Source organism: Cibotium barometz, chromosome 3 (genome assembly GCF_041138505.1).
Source record: "Cibotium barometz isolate CiBa-2024 chromosome 3, ASM4113850v1, whole genome shotgun sequence".
Taxonomy (NCBI): Eukaryota; Viridiplantae; Streptophyta; class Polypodiopsida; order Cyatheales; family Cibotiaceae; genus Cibotium; species Cibotium barometz.
In genome coordinates, this window is record NC_141048.1 from 16,468,757 (window position 1) to 16,488,476 (window position 19,720).

A 19,720-nucleotide genomic window follows, 5' to 3' on the forward strand; every position below is an offset into this window, starting at 1 on the left:
ACGTGCAGGAGTAAGAGGAGCAGGAGTTGTAACCCATCCAGTGCACCTGATGGCAATTGGTATTGCACTTACAAGGACTCAGTGAAAGGATAAACCAGAGCTGCAAGTTACCCTCCTGGGTCATCATGATTACCTATTTGATAATCTGCACTAGGGCAACTTAATAGACTCTTTCTCGACTGTAAATTAATTTTTTTTAAAACAGAAAATCAGGGCATACGATTCTACTTACCATTAAAAAAGTCTATCAAAGTGATGAATTTCTTTAGCAAAGCAAAGAATCAATCACCAAGAAGCTTGACTAGGATGAGCATGAGTTAACCACTTACAAGAATATAACGTTTACGAAAAAGACAATTAAATTATCTGTATAGAGACCTCTGAATCGAGAGCTTTGACAACCTTGAATATGCATGTAAAGTGGACAGATCTGCCCATATTGCCTGTAGTCTCTAGCTCGCACCAGTCTAGTAGGCCAAGCCTGAGATGGTAAAGAATGAGACCAAGAACAAGTCCTGCCCATGTAGGCATGGGTAGGCACCTGGTTCGGTCCATATGCATGCATGCTTGGGCCTATGAGTGCAACCATGCAGTAGTCAGCCATGCACACTCCACGAGGATTGTTCGCTGCAAGAAAATTCTGTAATCGACTAGCCCCAGCGACACTAATCATCATGGAACCCCAAAAAGGAGTTCAAAGATTTCACAACTGCTGAGGGATTAGATGCCTCGTAAGGGACAAGTGATGCCAGATCCATATTTCTTATTGTCTCCACTAGAGTCCCTGGAGATGCATAGAACAAGTACTTCTGAGCAGCTAACTCTTCTGCAAGTTCAGCCTGATGATTATCCATTAAGGCTTCATTAACTACAACAAGAAGTGGTTTGCCCATCCTCAACGTCTCAAAGATACTCCCAGAACCTGCTCCATGTTTTTCAGCAATGTAAGAGATTGAAAGCAGGTTTCTTGTCAAACGGTTGCATGATCCTTTAAAAAAGTTCAAGGACAATCATATTTACCTGCATGGCTGATGACCAAAGCAGCTGAATTCATGTGATCTCGAAGGTTGGGTGCAAATGTGAAAAAGTCCACTTTTAGATCTGCCTCATCCTCAGAAGACTACAAGAGATGCATAAATATGTGAACGAGAAGCTAATTTGATGCATGTTCTAAAAAAGTGTGCCACGCTTCACACAAAACAGGTATGTTTTCTGCAGCACATTTTGAATGCTTTTTGGCTTCAATAATAACCATCTGATCCATATGTAAAAGCACAACCCATACAAATTTTTTATCCCTTAAAAAAAACAAAAAGCAAAAACAAAAAAAAGCAAAGAAAACAAAAAAAAAAAAACCAAAACATACCCAAACCAAAAAAATAAAAAACAAAAAACAAAAAAACAAGAAATAAGAAAACAAGAAAACAAAACAAAACAATTACATGAATGAAAGAAACTTTTTTTTTTCCAAAGAAAACACACACAAAAGCAGACACACACTTCTTCTTAATAAGAACTTAAATCTTGAGCTGAGATACTAAACAACAACATGAAATAGCGAAACAGAGAACTTAAAACTCTAGACCTAAAGCACTTAAGAGCTAGAACCAAACATTAAGCAAAACTTCAAAAAACTCTCCGGAGGTGACGGGCATACTCAGCCATGATAGAGACTAGCCTAAGGTATAACAACAAAGAATCACAAAACATAGGGCAAATACACACTTGTACCATGTGCAAACATTACAACCTTCACTTTAGGCACGTTTACATCTAATGGAACATTCTACCAATTCAGTTCCCCTTTTCAAACCATAGTTGATAGGGTAAATGCACCGCCAAAGACATAAAGAATAAGCACAATATTAACTTGCCGCAACTCTGACGAAAAATTCACAATGTGAAATTTGCATGTCCGCTAGCACGGCTGAATTATATAGCTAGATGAATCTAGGAACATGCCCAAATTCACCTTTTAGGAACGTGCATGTTATATACTCATGGTAGTCAACCCACAAGACTATATAACTATCATTGATCAACTCCATTATGCATAGTATGGACTAGATAATACGACATCCCCACTAACGTCATTAGTGCATGTTATATACTCATGGTAGTCAACCCACATGACTATATAACTATCATTAAGCAACTCCATTATGCATAGTATGGACTAGATAATACGACATCCCCACTAACGTCATCAGTGCCCCATAGTGGGTGTAGAACTCTGTATCAAGATATGCTCTCACACACGCACTCCACACACACACACACACACACACATAAGAGCATATATTCACACAAAGGCCTTCGTATCGAGTTTTTGTTAAACCTCCGGAGATGCAAGGCAGACTCAGCCATAATGAAGCCTACCACCAAGGGAAGTAGCAAATAGAAAGAATTAGTACAGCAAATAAGTAGTTGATAGGACAAATGCACCGCCAAAGATAGAAAGATTAAGCACAATATCAACCGGCCGCAACTCAGATGAAAAATTCACAACGTGAAATTCACCTTTTAGAAACGTGCATGTTATATACTCATGGTAGTCAACCCACAAGACTATATAACTATCAACTCCATTATGCATAGTATGGACTAGATACTACGACATCCCCACTAACGTCATCAGTGCCCAATAGTGGGTGCAGAACTCTGTATCAAGATATGCTCTCACACACGTACTCCACACACACACACACACACACACACACACACACACACACACACACACTGCACACACACACGAGAATATATTCACACAAACACCTTCGTATTGAGTTTCTGTCAAACCTCCGGAGATGCAGGGTAGACTCGAACACAATGAAGCCTAGCATTAAGGGAAGTGGTAAATAGAAAGAATTAGTACAGCAAATAAGTAGTTGATAGAGCAAATGCACCGCTAAAGAAAGAAAGAATATGCACAATATCAACTGGCCCCAACTCGGACGAAAAAATCACAATGTGAAATCTGCATGTCCGCTAATACGGCTCAATTATATACCTAGATGAATCCAAGAACATGCCCAAATTCACCTTTTAGGAACGTGCATGTTATATACTCATGGTAGTCAACCCACAAGACTATACAACTATCACCTCCATTATGCATAGTATGGACTAGATACTACGACATCCCCACTAACGTCATCAGTGCCGAACAGTGGGTATAGAACTCTGCATCAAGATATGCTCTCACACATGCACTCCACACACACACACGCACGCACGCACACATAATAGCATATATTCACACAAAGGCCTTCGTACTGAGTTTCTGTCAAACCTCCGGAGATGCACGGCAGACTCACCCATAATGAAGCCTAGCACTAAGGAATGTAGGAAATAGAAAGAATTAGTACAGCAAATAAGTAGTTGATAGGGCAAATGCACCGCCAAAGATAGAAAGAATAAGCACAATATCAACTAGCCGCAACTCGGACGAAAAATTCACGATGTGAAATATGCATGTCCGCTAATACAGTTGAATTATATACCTAGATGAATCCAGGAACATGCCCAAATTCACCTTTTAGGAACGTGCATGTTATATACTCATGGTAGTCAATCCACAAGACTATATAACTATGAACTCCATTATGCACAATACTCTATGTTGATTGAGTAGAATGAGTGGTGCCAAGTACAAAGGATAAAGTACACCCTCATAAGTGTATAAGAGGGTGTTTCTATGCATGGAGAAAAAAATCTCGTAAAGAGGAAAAAAGTGCACTGTCTAGTCCTAGAGTGTTCACACACCTTTGCCTTAACATATAATGTCTACAAAGCCCCTTGGAGTGATCATGCGAACATGTACAAGAGTATGGTTGATCGATCCCAGAAAGGCAACAAGCTTAAAGCTTTGCGGAAAGCTTCGAGCTTTTCACGAGAAAGGGCCTTCATGAATAAATTTGCGGCATTGTCGTGTGTAGAGACATACATCAAGCTGATCTCTCTTGCATGGAGCCTTTCCCTCTAACATAATGGTAATGCACCTCAATGTACATCATGGAGATGCTTTTCTAGAGGAGGCTACACGAAAGCTCGAGCTTATACATGCAGACTTGGCTAGACCTATGGAGGTTGAGTCCCTTGGAGGGGCTAAGTACTTCATGCTTTTGGTGGATGATTTTACTTGGAAAGTGTGGGTATGTTTTTGGCTTGGAAGTCTGATGCTTTTGTCAGTTTTTGGACTTGGATAGCCACATAGTTGCATCCAAACTACGTTTGGATCCAAACGTTCCAAACGTTTGGAAACGTAGTGAACGTGCACTTTGATTTTATAGGTTAAAAAAACGGACGCAAGTCAATGTCGTTTTTTTTTCGCTCCTTACATGCGTGTGGCAGCCTCTCTACGGCGTCTTTGTGCGGTGCTCAAGTCTTCTCCTACGGGCGTCTCTATGCAACGTTCAAGTCTCTCTCTCTCTCTCTCTCTCTCTCTCTCTCCCGCAAAATTGAAACTAAAGGTTGTATAGTATTAGGAAGTGCTTTAATTTTCATTGATGAATCTTCAAACTTCATATTTCAAAATTTTATAAGTAAACTATAAATTTTGTATATATATATATATAGATCGAGGGCAATGTTCACTACGTTTGGAATCTTTTCAGCACGTTTTCCAAATGTACTAAACGTATCGCTCACTACGTTTGGAACCACCTTGCATAGCCATGGTTAAGAATCGGTCTCACTGTACGTTACCATGAGTTTATCTGCTGCTGCTGCTACTGCTGCCGGCGCCTACACTGCATCTGATTCATCATCCTCGCCTATCACCTCCAACACATCAGCGCTTCATATCAGTTCATGGGACAGCAGCCTTCTCTACTACATAGAGCACATCAGCGTTTCATATCAGTTCATGGGACAGCAGCCCTCTCTGCTACATAGAGCATACCATTGTTTTACATCAGCTCATGGGACAGCAGCCCTCTGTGCTATGGTTCAGCACATCAGCGTTTTATCTTCAGTTCACTCTTTGGGACAGCAGCCCACTCTCTGCTACAGTACAGCACCTCAACGTTTTATCATCAGTACATATCTTGGGACAACAGCCCACTCTCTGCTACTATGCTACAGTACATTGTTTTTCTTCTACAATTTACCTCGGGATAGCAACCCTCTCTCCTCACCATCTCACATCATCGGGCAGCAACCCTCTCTGCTTATCATCACCATGGACACCACTCGGGACGGCAGCCCTCTCTGCTCCTCACCATCTCTCAAGTATTACAGCACCCTTGTCACTAGAGCTTGCACCACCACTGCTCGACGGTAGCCCTCTCTGCTCTTCTCTCTCTCACTCAGGTATTGCAGCACCCTTGTCACCAGAGCTTGCACCACCACCACTCGGGACGGCTACCGTCCCCAGCTTCTTAAAAGTTGTCCGCAAGTTTCAGTTTCAAGCCATATATCCAAGATATAAGCATGTCCCATCAAGTGGGTGAGACAAGATAGTCTCAAAAATCCAATTAACGGAAAGAATCCATGTCCCAAATAGATGGGCGAGACTAAATAGGTCTCCATAATACCAATATGAAAATCATGTCCCAAATAAATGAGCGAGAAAAAACAGTCCCATAAGTCCAGATATCATAATCATGTCCCAAAATAAACAGGCAAGATAAAAACCAACCCGATAATACAAATCATATCTCTTTGTCCATGCTCCAAGTCGAATCCAAACAATTAAGTATTGGTATTGTATCTACCAACTCGAAGGAGCAATCTCTCGTTCCCCAATCCCCAGTGTCACGTCAAACGTATGCTACTCTCCACGGGCTTCCATGCTTGCACATGCAAACACGAGGCCGCGAAATAGAAGACCGATTGATTGTGCACGCTGATGTAGAACGTTCACTGGATCTAAGCATAGACATCAAATGCCCAGTATACCAGATTCCAGTCTAGTGACACTTGGCAAGACATAGTCCCCTGCCAACAAGGTGTCAGTCCACAATGCACATGACCCTTGGTGTAGACATAAGTTCCCTACCCCATCCAGGCGTCATGTCCGCTCTACCACTTGCACTCCGTGTTGGTACTTTGACCACACACCTTGGATGAGAGGTGGGCTCAAGTGATAAGCTAAAACAATCACTCGCAGTGTTACATGCACTGAGGTTGATTGTGGTAACACACAACAAGGCCTTCTTTATACCTTTATGTGGTGAGAATCTTTAGCATCCAATTCAAAGAATAGAGAGAGAAGAGAACGAGAGAGTGAAGTAGACGACACCTTATTGGGTCCCAAATACCCACTGAAGCCCCCCCTCCCCCTCCCCCCCCTCTGCAAGCAGGAGTTTATATTATTCTTTGGAGAATGTTGTACAATGCTCGAGTAAACTGTAAGCCTAGCAAGGCATGCCGTGACAGGTTCAACTATCGAAGCTGTCAATTCTCGTAGCTACTCTCGGGTTATCGCATGACTAGAAGTTGTGGCTGATTATCCCATATGCAAGAGCATGGGAAGTCGAAGAGCCATATATAGGGTGTGTAGATATCTCCTCCGGCCGGGTTTTTGGAGGGGAGCAACGGCTAGGAGATGGGAGCACAGCCATTGACGTTGCTTAGTGCCCTAGGGTGGCGTGTGCGCTGTTGCTCCATGACTTTGACATGGCAGAGCTCGGCCTGTGTAGGGCGGTCCTAACCTCTGTTTGATCGAGGTACTCGAATTGAAGGAGGGTGTTGAAGGTGGCAATTCTCGTAGCTACTCTCGGGTTATCGGATGACTAGAAGTTGTGGTGGATTATCCCATATGTAAGAGCATGGGAAGTCGAAGAGCCATATACAAGGTGTGGTGGCACCTTGTCATAGATATCTCCTCTGGTCGGGTTTTTGGGGGGGAGCAACGGCTAGAAGATGGGAGCCCAGCCACTGACGTTGCTCAGTGCCCTAGGGTGGTGTGCATGCTACTGTTGCGTGACTTTGACATCAACCATGTGTACAAGAGATAAAGATATATACAGAGGGGAGAGAGGTGGTGTGCGTGCTACTGTTGCGTGACTTTGACATCAACCATGTGTACAAGAGATAGAGATATATAGAGAGAGGGGAGAGAGAGAATGGAATAGGGATCCGGCAAGGTACACCACACTGAGCGGGAAATAGGCCCCGCTCCCTTTCAGGAACAATCCATGGGCACGTTGATGGGTCCATGACTCTTTCATATGGATATGTTGGTTGATCTTCCTCATCTTCAAAGGGAGAGTCCATCTGGAATTTTCTTTTGTGATTATATTTCCAGGTACTATGAACTAGGAACTATTGAAAAGGCCCTTGAGTGAACAGGTGGTGAGCATTTTGGTTGCCAAAATGATGCCATAGGTACACCGATGAAGGAATGATTGGAAATTAGAATTCAAACTAGATATTTTGGAGGATTATGATCAGTGATACTATGGTTTCATTAAAAGATTGTTTTAAAGACAGCTGAATCTGTGAAACATGCAATTTCATATTGGGTGTGTACGTGGTATGACTATCTTGACGTTTGCTTTTGAAGCACCGGCTAGGGGGCCTGGGAACTCTTTTCCCTAGTACCTGGGAAAAAACATAAACAAATTCCTAAATGGATCCTATCACTACAGTGGTTCAAGATCAATACAACCAACGAATACAAAATCAAATAAATATGTCGGTGTAGAAACCCAAGGAGTTGATGTCGAGGCACGAGATCTTTGATGCCGAGCACACCATAGGGATGACCCACAAGTATCTCTCACTGGGCCAGTACCAAATCCAAAATCCAAATCTAAGTCCAAATCCAAATCCAAGTCCAAATTCCAAGTCCAAGCTCCAAGTCCAAATCCCAAGTCCAAGCTCCAGGTCCAAATCCCAAGTCCAAGTTCCAAGTTCTAAGTCCAAATCCCAAGTCCAAGTTCCAAGTCCAAGTCCCAAGTCCAAGCTCCAAGTCCAAATCCCAAGTCCAAGTTCCAAGTCCAAGCTCCAAGTCTAAATCCAAATCCTGAATCTCAAAGATAGGTGGCGGCGACGACTGGGCAGCGACCCGCCTGAGCTAAGCGGTGGCGACAAGTGGATGAAGATGAGGGTCTCCTTTCTCTCCACAAGCTTGATGTTCGAAACAAGAGGGCTCTAGCTTCTTTTATACTTCGGGAGAGTCTTGCTTTTTGCCAAAAGCAAGGCTTTATGCTTTGCTTTTCTCTTTTTGCTTTAATATTTTAGTAATAATAAAATATTTCTCATCTTTTGCCAAAGTTCTTGATTTATGCTTTTCTAGCTTTAGGGCCTTGCTTTTTGGCCTTGGAGCTGCTTTATGGAAAAGCGGCCTTCAGCTTTTTGGTTCAACTCAGTCTCATCTTTCCAATGGTGCCCTTGGCTCGCGGTCAACTCAGTTTGACTTTTTTGCTTTTCCCTGCTTTTGACCAAAACTGGTGCTTTTTCTTGTGCCAACTTCATGAACCCTGTTTCCATGCTTTCATCAATTTGTCCATGTGTTCGAGCATAAGTTTCATTATGTGAAAAAGAGTTAGGAGGACCAAATTGTTACATCCCTCCCTCTTATATCACAGTTGTCCTCAACTGCGGATTGCAAGTGTTCCAAGCACATCCATACGTTCCATGTATATCCATGTGTCCCAAGTACATCAAGTGCAACCAAATGTTTCAAATATTTTCCAATACAAGCCCTATCGCGTGAGCTTGTGCATCTGGTCTTTTTCCATATCTGTGGTGTCATCTGCTCATCTGACAACATCTCTATACCTTATCTTTAACCAATGTCTTTGTTCTTGATGATACTTCTTCAGAGCCTGTCACATGTGTTAGATATAATGAATGCATACTTACCTTCTGCAAAAACTAGATACAAGCTAGTCAACAAACAAGTATGCATCATTCGCGTCTAATGGGTATTCCAAGTATTGGCCAGGTAGTCTAAGAGTCCAATGGACTATCACATGCCATAAATCCAAGCAGTGTCCACACATCACAGCACACAAAGTCAAAGAAATTCAAACATACATCAGTCTGTAGTGCACAAGTAATGATCCTCCTCTTTATGGATTGTCCTATCTGGTTTCATCGAAAACCGTGCTAAGCTATCTGGCTCCATGCTTCTTTGCCCTACGTAAGGTGGAGCATGGCTTTTCTTTGTTCACCTTTGGCCTCAAATCCTTTGTTTCACATAAACGGGTTCACTTCATAAAAGAATCTTTCTTGATGGCAAGAAAAGTCACAAAATTTCTATTCTAAAATCTATTCCAACACAATCCTAGAAATCCTCATCTAAGACTTTCATAGGCCACAACATGGCTCTCATGGTACAAGACTGCTCCAATGCAATCTCCTCTTGACAAACTTCCTGGCAGAATGTCAATCTGAAAATCTTTCGATTTGTCTAGCTTCTTTCTTGCTTTGGCTTGTTAGGACAATTTGCAGCCAAGTGTCCCTTCTTTCCACATTGAAAACACTTCCCTTCTTTGACATATTCTTCACGTTACTCGAGGACCAATCTTCTTCGAAAGAGTGGGGGTTTGTCCCCACTCCCATCCTCCTCCTCTTGAGACTCGGCTGTTGATGGGGATCGGTCTTTAAACTTCTTCCTTATGGATCCTCGTTGTCGTTCTTTGTCTTGCCGTCTATCCAAGGCATGTACAAGGCCTCGGCTTGTAAAGCCTTGTCTTGGGCTTCTTCCAACGTTTTCAGTCCAGCCATATAAACTGCTTGCATAAGCTTAGGTTGCAATCCATTTACAAACTTACGTATCTCCACTAGTGGTGGAATGGAATTATATAAAGTAAACATCAAAGAAACTGCTGAAAACTTGTTAAGGTAAGATGCCACATTCTCACCCACTTACTGTTTTACCTCATCCCATTCATTCTGCACATCTGCCTCAAAATTTGCGGGTAGAAACTTCTTGTTGAACATGGTCTTGAAATTGGTCTGTCTTTGGCTCGATCCCTTCTTGTACTACTTTTAGCCACCAATTCTAGGCGGCATCTTTCAAGTGCATGCGAACCATGCAAAGTTTTGACTTTTCGGAGTAGTCATCTCCTCCAAAAGCGGCATCAAGCGGCTTAACAAAAGATAATGCTTTTTGTGTATCCCCCTTTCCATGCAAAGCATCAAACTTGATGCTCTTGTCTCCCGGTTTGAAGTCCATCTTGCCGGTTGATGAAGGCTCCTTTGCCTTCCTTTCCTTTACTTGTCTCGAAGAAGCTGCATTCAAGAGAACGGGCCTAGGGGTAGCCTCCTTGTTCCCTCCATGAAGAGCAAACCTGGTGGCTCCTGATCCTTCCGAAATGGTGACTCCTTTGGCTCGAAGATGAGCTTTGGCAGCTTCAACCCTTCAGCTTCAGTGGTTCAGTTCTTGATGAAATATTCAAACATTCAAGCCTTTCTTTGGTATTGTTTCTTCTTGGCTCTCCAAGCAAGGAATTCTTCATCTTGGAGAAACTGTCTAAACTGTTGAAAATCTTGGTACTCTGCTGATGTCATGGCCGCAATTTCATGAGGAATAGATCGACAGCCTTGGTTCCCATCTAGAAATTCAATATCGACCTCATATTTATTCCCTTCATGAGACCCTTGGTCTCCCTCTGCTCTCGACATGGCTCTGTCACCCCAAGAAAGTTTCTTCAAGAGAAATCCTGCTTTGATACCACTGTAAGCCCAGCAGGGCATGCCGTGACAGATTCAACCACATGTCCAAGAGATAAAGATATAGAGAGAGAGGGGAGAGAGAGAGGGATCTTGCACTGTACACCACATTGAGCGGGGAACAAGCCTCGCCCCCTTTCAGGAATTTATTCAAGAACAATCCACGCGCATGATAGCCAGGATCAATACAACCAATGAATACAAAATCAAACAAATATGTCAATGTAGAAACCCAAGGAGACGATGTTGAGGCACGAGGTCTTTGATGCCGAGCACACCACGGGGATGACCCACAAGTATCTCTCACCGAGCTAGTACTAGATCCAAAATCCAAATCCCAAGTCTAAGTTCCAAGTCCAAATCCCAAGTCCAAGTTCCAAGTCCAAGCTCCAAGTTCAAATCCCAAGTCCAAGTTCCAAGTCCAAGCTCCAAGTTCAAATCCCAAGTCCAAGTTCCAAGTCCAAGCTCCAAGTCTAAATCCAAATCCCGAATCTCAAAGATGGGTGGCGGCGGCGGCAACGGCGGAGATCGGATGGTAGTTGGGCGGCAATCCTAGAAAAGGGTACTCCATAAACATTCGGGCCGCCAATAGAAATCCTCAATCCCTGAGATGACCACGAGTCCCATAAGTGCAATGCATCCCAAATAAAGGAAGCCAAAAACATAATCCATCCCAATAAAGGGAGCCATAAGCAATGTTTCCCTAAAACCATCTCAAGGCAAACAACACACTATTCTCCTTGTACAAGCATACAAGGGTTAATGAACATCGAAAGTACTTCATGATAGGTAACAAAGCACCAACTTTGCAAACTCAAACTACACTTAGCTTTTCTTTTCTAGGTTCAGTCGTGTGACGTGACGGTTATGAACCCACCGTGCTAGCCAAAAGATATTTTCTATATCGGTTGCCTTTGAGCTTGATAATAAGATCCATAAATCAAGCATAAATAGCCAATTCCATATAGAAGAGAATACAGGCAATAAAGCCAAATCCAAGATTCCAAAATAGATTCTAAGAATCCATAAATCAGATTGTCTTTTGCATATACCTTGATGCATGGTTGCTCCCATAAGTGGATAGGTTGACCATATTTAACTACACTAATAGTTAGTGTTTATACCCCAACAGGATCGTCTTCACACAAGAGTGTGAAATAGCCCAACGCTTGATACCAATGTAACTTGAGGGCGGCGGCGCGCAGGGGGTTTCGCAAAACACTTCACCATTAATGCAATTAAACATTGAAATTGGCCACAGCCTTAAACATGTCACTTAATCCACATAATTGTAAAAGAGAGATGTGCATAGCTGACACCGCATAGAGGCCGGAATGCACCCCCCCCCCCCTCCCCCCGAGTATTTTATTACCCAAGGAAAAAATATCATATACAAGATTTGAGGGCCTTACTCTCCCCATAGGAGATGCCGGATTATCCATATACAAATGCCATAACACAGCCCAACATGAGGCAATCATAAAATTCAGCCAGTACACACGCTATAGAAATACCAAGCCAACAATATAATCCATATACCTCCATGTGGGTACTTATTCTTCCCCAAAAACCACAGGTCTTCATGCAAACAAGTCGGGCAGCACCATGGGCAACCAAAACAGGTCAGGGCAGCACCAATAGAGCTGGTACAGCAGCTACAGAATCTGAAATAGTAGGTACAAGCCTCCACTCAGCTGGTACAAAATGTATATGTGCTGGAACAGCAAGTACAAGGTCTGGTACAGTCGGTACAATGGCTGGTACAACAAATAGAGTGGCTGGAAATCATAATAAAATGAGTGAATAGTAAATACCCTTGCCTTCAGTATTTCTTTGTGATGGAAGCCTTCTAAACAGTCGCCAACAGCAGTTATACTTCATGGCAGCCTTCAAGAGAGAGAAAGAGAGAAGCCATCATTAGGGTAGCCTGTAACGATGGTAGAGGGTAGTGTGCAGCAAGAGAGCCTCCCTTAATGAAGAGAGAGGGCTCCAATATATAGATTTGGGCCTCCCATGAGCTAAAATGGCAAGAGAAGACTATAATGACAGATGGACAGCGACACAATAGCTGAAGTGACAAGTGTGAGGCCACTTGTCTCACTTTGATCACTTTCTTGCCACATGTCCCAATCTAAGAGATGGGTTCTCCCATAATCTTTATCTTTAAAAATATCCCAACTGGTTAACCTTTTGCCAAATGTGCTTTGGCATGTCCCCCCATTTGCTCAATTCCAGACGTAATGACACGAATGGAATTTCCATTGGAGTCGGGCCAAAGATAGCAACTCTCCTGAATTTTAGGAGTGTGATCCTTTGTATTCCAAGATAATCCCCATTCCCAAAGCTTGTACTTTCCAAATATTTAGACCTCTTGGAGTCCACCAGACCCCTTTCATACTGGGAAATGTCCAAGATAGTGACAAATATTATTCTAAGTATGAGTACGACCAATCATCTGGAGTTTGATGGTCAGATTGAAAAGTCAACCAAGTTCTAGAGCATATGCTTGTGCATATATGAGTAGAAAGCAATACAATTGAGATAAACATTCACCGACTAGATTTATTCCTTTCAGGTTGATGCGTGGATTCTCGTCTAGATCTCCTATGGTCGTAGAGCTATATAGGGAGAAGATTCAGCATGTTGGTAGCGTAGCCTAGTAGCATAGTCTACAAACTTGAGTTGCCGGAGAGCTCTCAAGTACATTTAGTTTTTCATGTCAGTGGCATGTGAAAACAGTATCACCCGGGCAACGTAGTTTGCCTTGAAGTTCTAGTCGTGTACTTATAGTTATGATTACTTCCATTTGAACCAAAGAGGATTCATCGGTTTAGAGATTGGAACACGAGGCATACTGTGTATTGTAGGGACTTGTTAACCGGAAGGATGGGTCACAGGAGGCTTGAACATTAGAACAATTAAATACGCTTACCAAAAGCTTTCCCTAGTTTGTTTTCGCGGATGAAAACTATTCTTAAGGAGAGGGTAATGTCATGTAGCTTGTAACGACAAATGGGAGCTCAAACGCCGGCATGCAGACGGCGAGTGCATCTAGGGTCTAGGGGTGAGGGCGCCCAAGTGGGAGCACTTGGGCGGCTGGGCGGGCTTATGGGTGAGTAGCGCCCTATAAGTGCCCGGGAGTGTGGTGTTATCCACACTCCCCTCTATGGCTGGGTGGTGACTAGAGCTCCTTGCCCTCTTGTGCTATGGCGACATAACATAGCCGATATTGGAGAGTTTTCTCATCTACCACAGCGAGCTTCTTCTTCCGCAGTGATTCCAGTGTCTTTAGCACCACTGTGCCCTCTGTTTTAGCCCCTGTATCTACTATATCCAGCCCCTTACATAGAGCTGGATTGCCTCCTGCATCTTCTCTATAGCCTCTCCATTAAATCTTCCGCATTTGGCTGCTGCTTCTTCATCCACTGCTGTTCTAGATGCATCTATTTCAACAGTAGTATCTTCTTCTTCTTTCAGATTTGAGAGGAGGTCTGGTCCACCCCCGTGGGTCCAGAAATTATTATAGGATTCTGGCCTTTCTGATAGCAAGTTGCATGCTCAGGCATCTGCTCTGTCTACCGGACCTCGGAGATCTTCTCCGCTTACTTCTTCCTGTCATAGCGCGATTATGCTCTTATGAGTACCTTACAGGATATTGTTGAGCCTGAGACTCCCCATTGTGGGGGACCATGGGTGGTATTTATACCACCCACCTATGCTGGTCGGACAGGAAAAAGACAGACAACAGGCTGCTGGACATGCCCACGACTGCAATCATGCAGTCGGCCAACAAAAGAGCAATCGGCGAGGTATAGCCCAAGTTGGCCAGCAAACATCAGCCCCACGACCAGTAAAAAAATGGGAAAAATACATGGAAAAATGGAAAAAAATTCACAAAATACTCTGGGCGGGCACACCCACAACAAAGGCCCTTTGTGAGCACTATGGTGCAGACAAGAGATGACTGCTAACACCCCCTCTCCACTCCTGGATGTGGAACCAACCCCAGTGAGCTCTGGAGTGCTGCCGGAGCATAGCGTGAGGTAGAGACTTTGTGAAGAGGTCCGCCGCATTGTCCTTCGTCGAACAATAAACAAGCAAGATGTCACCAGCCAAAATCTTCTCACGAACAAAGTGATTGTATCTCTATGTGCTTAGTCCGAGCATGGAAGACCGGGTTCCGAGCAATAGCTATACAGCTCTGGTTATCGCACTGGATGACCGTGGGTTCCTTCTGAGGAAACCCAATCTCGCCAAGCAACCTCCACAACCACACAACCTCACAAGTAACCCGGTACTCTGTCTTTGTAGACGACAGGGCATTAGTTGGCTGCCTCTTGCTGCTCCATGAAATAGCTCCTAAGCTAAGGGTAAATCCATAGCCGGATGTAGATCTCCTCGTGTCGAGATATCCTCCCCAATCTGAGTCACTCCAACCTTGGAGTCTGACTCCATCCGTCGTTCCCCCTCTAGTGTCATAGAAGAGTCCAAGATCCTTCATACCCTGCAGATACCGCAAGATCCACAATCTTGCGTCCCGATGAGTCTTCAAAGGCATCTACATGAATGAGCTCAATAGCCCCACCAGGAAGCTCAAGTCCAATCTGGTGTTCAGGACACAGAGAGGCATCAACCTGCTCACAAGGATCATTCACTGTAAGCTTGGTGTTCAAGTCCATCGATCTCCATTCCAAATGCCTCAAGCAACTCATGAACATACCACAGTTGAGAAACAAAGAACCCCCTCTGGGTCTGCTAAATCTCCAATCCCAAGAAGAAATGGAGTAAGCCTAAGTCGGCCATCTCAAACTCCTTTGACAAGGCAACCTTCGTCACTGCTATGTGCTCCACATGACCGCCAGAAGAATGAGATCATCCACATAAAGGATAATCAACGTGACCAAACCGCGTTCCCGAAAGAGATACAAGTTAGGATCTACAACTGATCTCTGAAATCCAATCCGTAGAAAGAAGGAATCAATCTTTTGCTTCCAAGCCCTGGGATCCTGCTTAAGACCATACAAGGCCTTCCGCAACCTGTAAACCATCCCCTTTGATCCAGGAACCTCAAAGCCTAGAGGCTTCTCAACATACACCTGCTCCTGCAAGTCACCATTAAGAAACGCGGATTTTACATCCATCTGATATACGTGCCACCGCTGAGAAGAGGCAAGGGTAAGAACGGTCAGAATAGTGGTCATCCTCGCTGTCGGTGCAAAGGTATCCTCATAGTCGATGCCAGGCCGCTGAGCATAGCCCTTACCCACAAGTCTAGCTTTGTGCTTGTCCACCGACCCATCAGACGTATACATGGTCTTAAAGACCCACTTGACACCAATGACTGACCGTTTTGACGGCAGCCTCGGAACCAACTCCCAAGTTTTATTCTTCTCTATGGCATCCAGTTCAACTTGCATAGCTTTCCTCCAAGTCTCCTGAGAAAGAGCTTTCTTCACGGAAGTGGGCTCTTTGCCCCGAATAATACGAGACATCAAAGCATAGTTTATCTGTAACAGTTCTGCTGAATGACTTTTGTCACGAACTCTGTGCGATCTTCAAGGTCCATCCTTCGTGGTCCACTCGGAGGGAAGCTCCGTAACACCGAACTCCCAAAGGGTGTCTAACAACCACTTCGGTACTCGAACAAAACGTGGAGCCTCCTGCTGTTGTTGGGGCTCATCTCCAACCTCGGGCTTAACCTCTACAACTGACTGAGACTGTCTAACTGGAACAATAGACTGGAAATAATCCTCAGACTCATCTGGTTCTCCAAGAAGTGGCAGCTCATCAACAATGGAAGCTGGAACATGCTCATCGAAGACAACATCTCTGCTGACAACAACCTCGTTCCGCTCCGGGCCATACAACCTGTAGCCTTTGGAAAGAGAGTTATATCCCACAAATACAAGCTTCTTGGACTTCGAGTCAAGCTTCCCCCTCTGCTTCTTTGGAATGTGAACATAGGCATCACTCCCAAACACACGGAAATGGGAGACATCTGGTTTCCTACCAAAATAAGCCTCAAATGGAGTCATCTTTGGAACTGAAGTCGTCGGAGATCGATTGAGGATATGGACAGCTGTAGCCACAGCCTCTCCACAAAGTGGACGAGGAAGATCACGATGCTCTAGCATCGTCCTCGCCATCTCCACCACAGTGTTGGGTGTTGGACTCACACACTCACACACACAAACCTGCACATTAGGGTTAGGTGCAGGGTAGAGAAGCTCACACACAGAAATGAGAGAGAGAGAGAGAGAAAGAAAGAAAGAAAAGAAAGAAAGATTTTATTAACGTCTTCCAAAAGACCGAACTCGGCCTATGAGACAAATCGGAGTACCTGTATGGGGTATCCTCTGTCATCCCAACAAAATGAAAAAGTACTGAATAAAAAAGCTGAATCTGGGTGTGCAGGGGATGGAGCTCTATTACTAGGAGAATGCAAAGCTATATGCATGGAGTATACAATCATGATATGCAACCTAGCTAGCTCCATCCTGTACCATACTGGGGGTATAAAATGGTATACATCAGTGAAGGGGGTGTCCACAGCTCCCTGAAGAACATGCCTGGGTGTGCTCTGAAGCGAGCCAGTCGCTCCGCACCCTCTCTGTGAAACTGAGCTCTGATCTCTGTCATCTCTCTCTGGTATAGGCGTGGTGTCCGAAAGCCAGGTGTCCTCTGTCTCCTGCGGGCTCTAAGAGAGGCTCTCTGGAGAGTAATTCCCTGCCGTGTAGGGGCTGGGAGGGGTATGGATCTCTGAAAAAATGTAGTAATCTGTGTCTGTCGCCCCCCCTCTGGAGCTGTCTGAGCCTGTAATAATGTCTCTCTGTGGCGCTGTATGTCTAGAATGTATCTCCCCAGTATGCGCTGGTCTGCTGTCTCAAAGATCTGGCGTAGGGAATGTGGCTCTCTGAATAAAATGGGATATCTCTCTCTGATGGCTGTATATGCTCTGCATCTGCATACATAATGCTCCTCACTCTCCACCTCCTCTCTGCACAATCTGCATACCCTCTCCTCTCGGGGGATCCGTGCTGCTCTGCCAGTCTCAATCTCCAATCGGTGTGATGAAACTCTGAGCTGACCAATAGCCACTCGGGAGCCGTGTGGTAAAAAGCCCTCCATGTATCTAGGCCTCTCTATAAATCCATCATCAGTGATACTCATGAAGTGATCTCTGTAGTATAGCATCTTCGGTGGAAGAGGCTGTGTAGGCGATATCCATGTCTCTCGTGTATAGAGCTGCCATAGATCCTGTCTCAATACTCTGTTCCTCTCACTATGAGAGAGACGGATATGTGGTGCATCCCTGTCAAAAGTGTGGTATCCACAAAATGCAAGTCAACCCTTGCATGTGTGCCACATCCTTATAATATAGAAGTACAAAATATTATATGTTAAATGTCCTTTCACACTTGATGTCCAACGGGAAAAACCACATGGAAAAAAGTGCCCTTGGTTAAGCCCTGTTCACACATAGCACTACCATAAGTGAGCATATGCCTACAAATCCCCCCTGTGGTGGAAGTGTGAACCTGTACAAGGTAGCAGATCACTCTCTGTACGAGAGTAAGCCCAAAGCTTTGTGGAAAGCTTCAAACTTTTCTCGAGGTAAAGCCTTTGTGAATAGATCTGCAACATTATCCTGTGTAGGGCAATAAGATAAACTGATCTCCCCTGCATGTAGCCTCTCTCTGACATAGTGATAATGAATTTCAATGTGCTTGGTACGTGCATGAAATACTGGATTTCGTGCCACGGCCATAGCACCCCGCATCTGTGAAAAAAATGAAGAAGAGGCTGCAAATAATATGCAAGGTGGCTATCCAACGGTGATAGCCGCCTTCTACCCGATCTCCAAGTCCCGAACAGCCCAAGCAATCTCCAATCAGCACCACAAATCAGCAAACTCTCAAGCTCCCACTGTCTCCAAGCTTCAAGCCACCTCGGGCTCTGATACCATGTTAGAATGCACAGTGGAAATAAGAGACAACTACCATAGAGAACAAAACACAAAAGAGAGACAGAGAGAGAAGCTGTATAAACTCTGCTCTATACACAAGATCCGGCACAAAAGGTGTGGGGGACCAGCACAAGTGAGATAGCTATGTATGGCTACAAGGGCTTGAGCTAATGTTGCCCCTAGAGGGAGATCAAGCCCCTCCCCCATGACTGCAATCATGCAATTGACAGCCCCACAACCAATAAAAAATGGAAAAAATACATGGAAAAATGGGAAAAAAATGAGAAAATACTCTGGGCGGGCACACCCACAACAAAGGCCCTCTATGAGCACTATGGTACAGACAGGAGATGACTGCTAACAAAAACTCCTCTTTTGGGAGTTAAAAACAACCGGCACACACACACACACACACACACACATATATATATATATATATATATAAGCTCAAAAGATCCATGCAAAGGTGGGTGCTCACTTGAAGTGTTCACACATGGCTTAAAAATTCAGGTCCACCTCATGTATATGCTCCTTGTCCAAACCCCCCACATGTCCACCCACTAATAAATAAGTGTGAGCAATTACCCTTATAAACCATATAAGTAGGTAAAATCCTGCAAACTCGTGTCTTGTAATCCACCTCCAGATAGAGACACGCTAGATAAACCTTCACACAGGTTTTGCAACAAGTCCTGGCTTTGCATAGGCATCTTTCATCCTGTGACTTTCCTGCTTCTAAGGAAAATCCCCGTTCACACCTTGGTTCCAAAGCACTGGTCAATACAGGTGCAGGGACCAAATGGTGAACCATCTAGACTGGCCGACCTACTGTCGGCCAAGCCCCTAGACAAACCATCAATAAATGCTACAGCCGACAGCCTCATGTGTTCCTCCAATGTCTTCCTTGCCCACACATAGCTGCTTACAGTTCATGAATCAGGTCCAAAACTGGTTCTAATCTTGTTCTTTATCTTGCTGCCTTTCAAGGAAATAGCTATGGGATTAGCCTGCACATGACAGTATCTATACTTTGTTTTAAAGTCTTGGTTTCTATATGCCAAAGTTTTCTATTTGTACAATAAAAAGGCCATGCAGGTGGAATGGACAATTGCAGTTATGGCACTG

General features: G+C 44.1%; 1 protein-coding gene across 1 annotated transcript in view; it reads right to left on the reverse strand.

The window, feature by feature from the left end:
- Window positions 1-245: 245 nt before the first annotated feature.
- Window positions 246-19,720, reverse strand: part of LOC147639766 (glycosyltransferase family protein 28) — a 51,042-nt gene continuing 31,567 nt past the window's right edge. The window contains exons 3-4 of the mRNA XM_086773780.1: window positions 1,021-1,120; window positions 246-922 (exon numbers count right to left, since the gene is read on the reverse strand). Of these exons, the coding sequence (XP_086629906.1) occupies window positions 666-922; window positions 1,021-1,120 (357 nt within the window). The 3' untranslated portion in view covers window positions 246-665. The remainder of the gene's footprint in view (window positions 923-1,020; window positions 1,121-19,720) is intronic.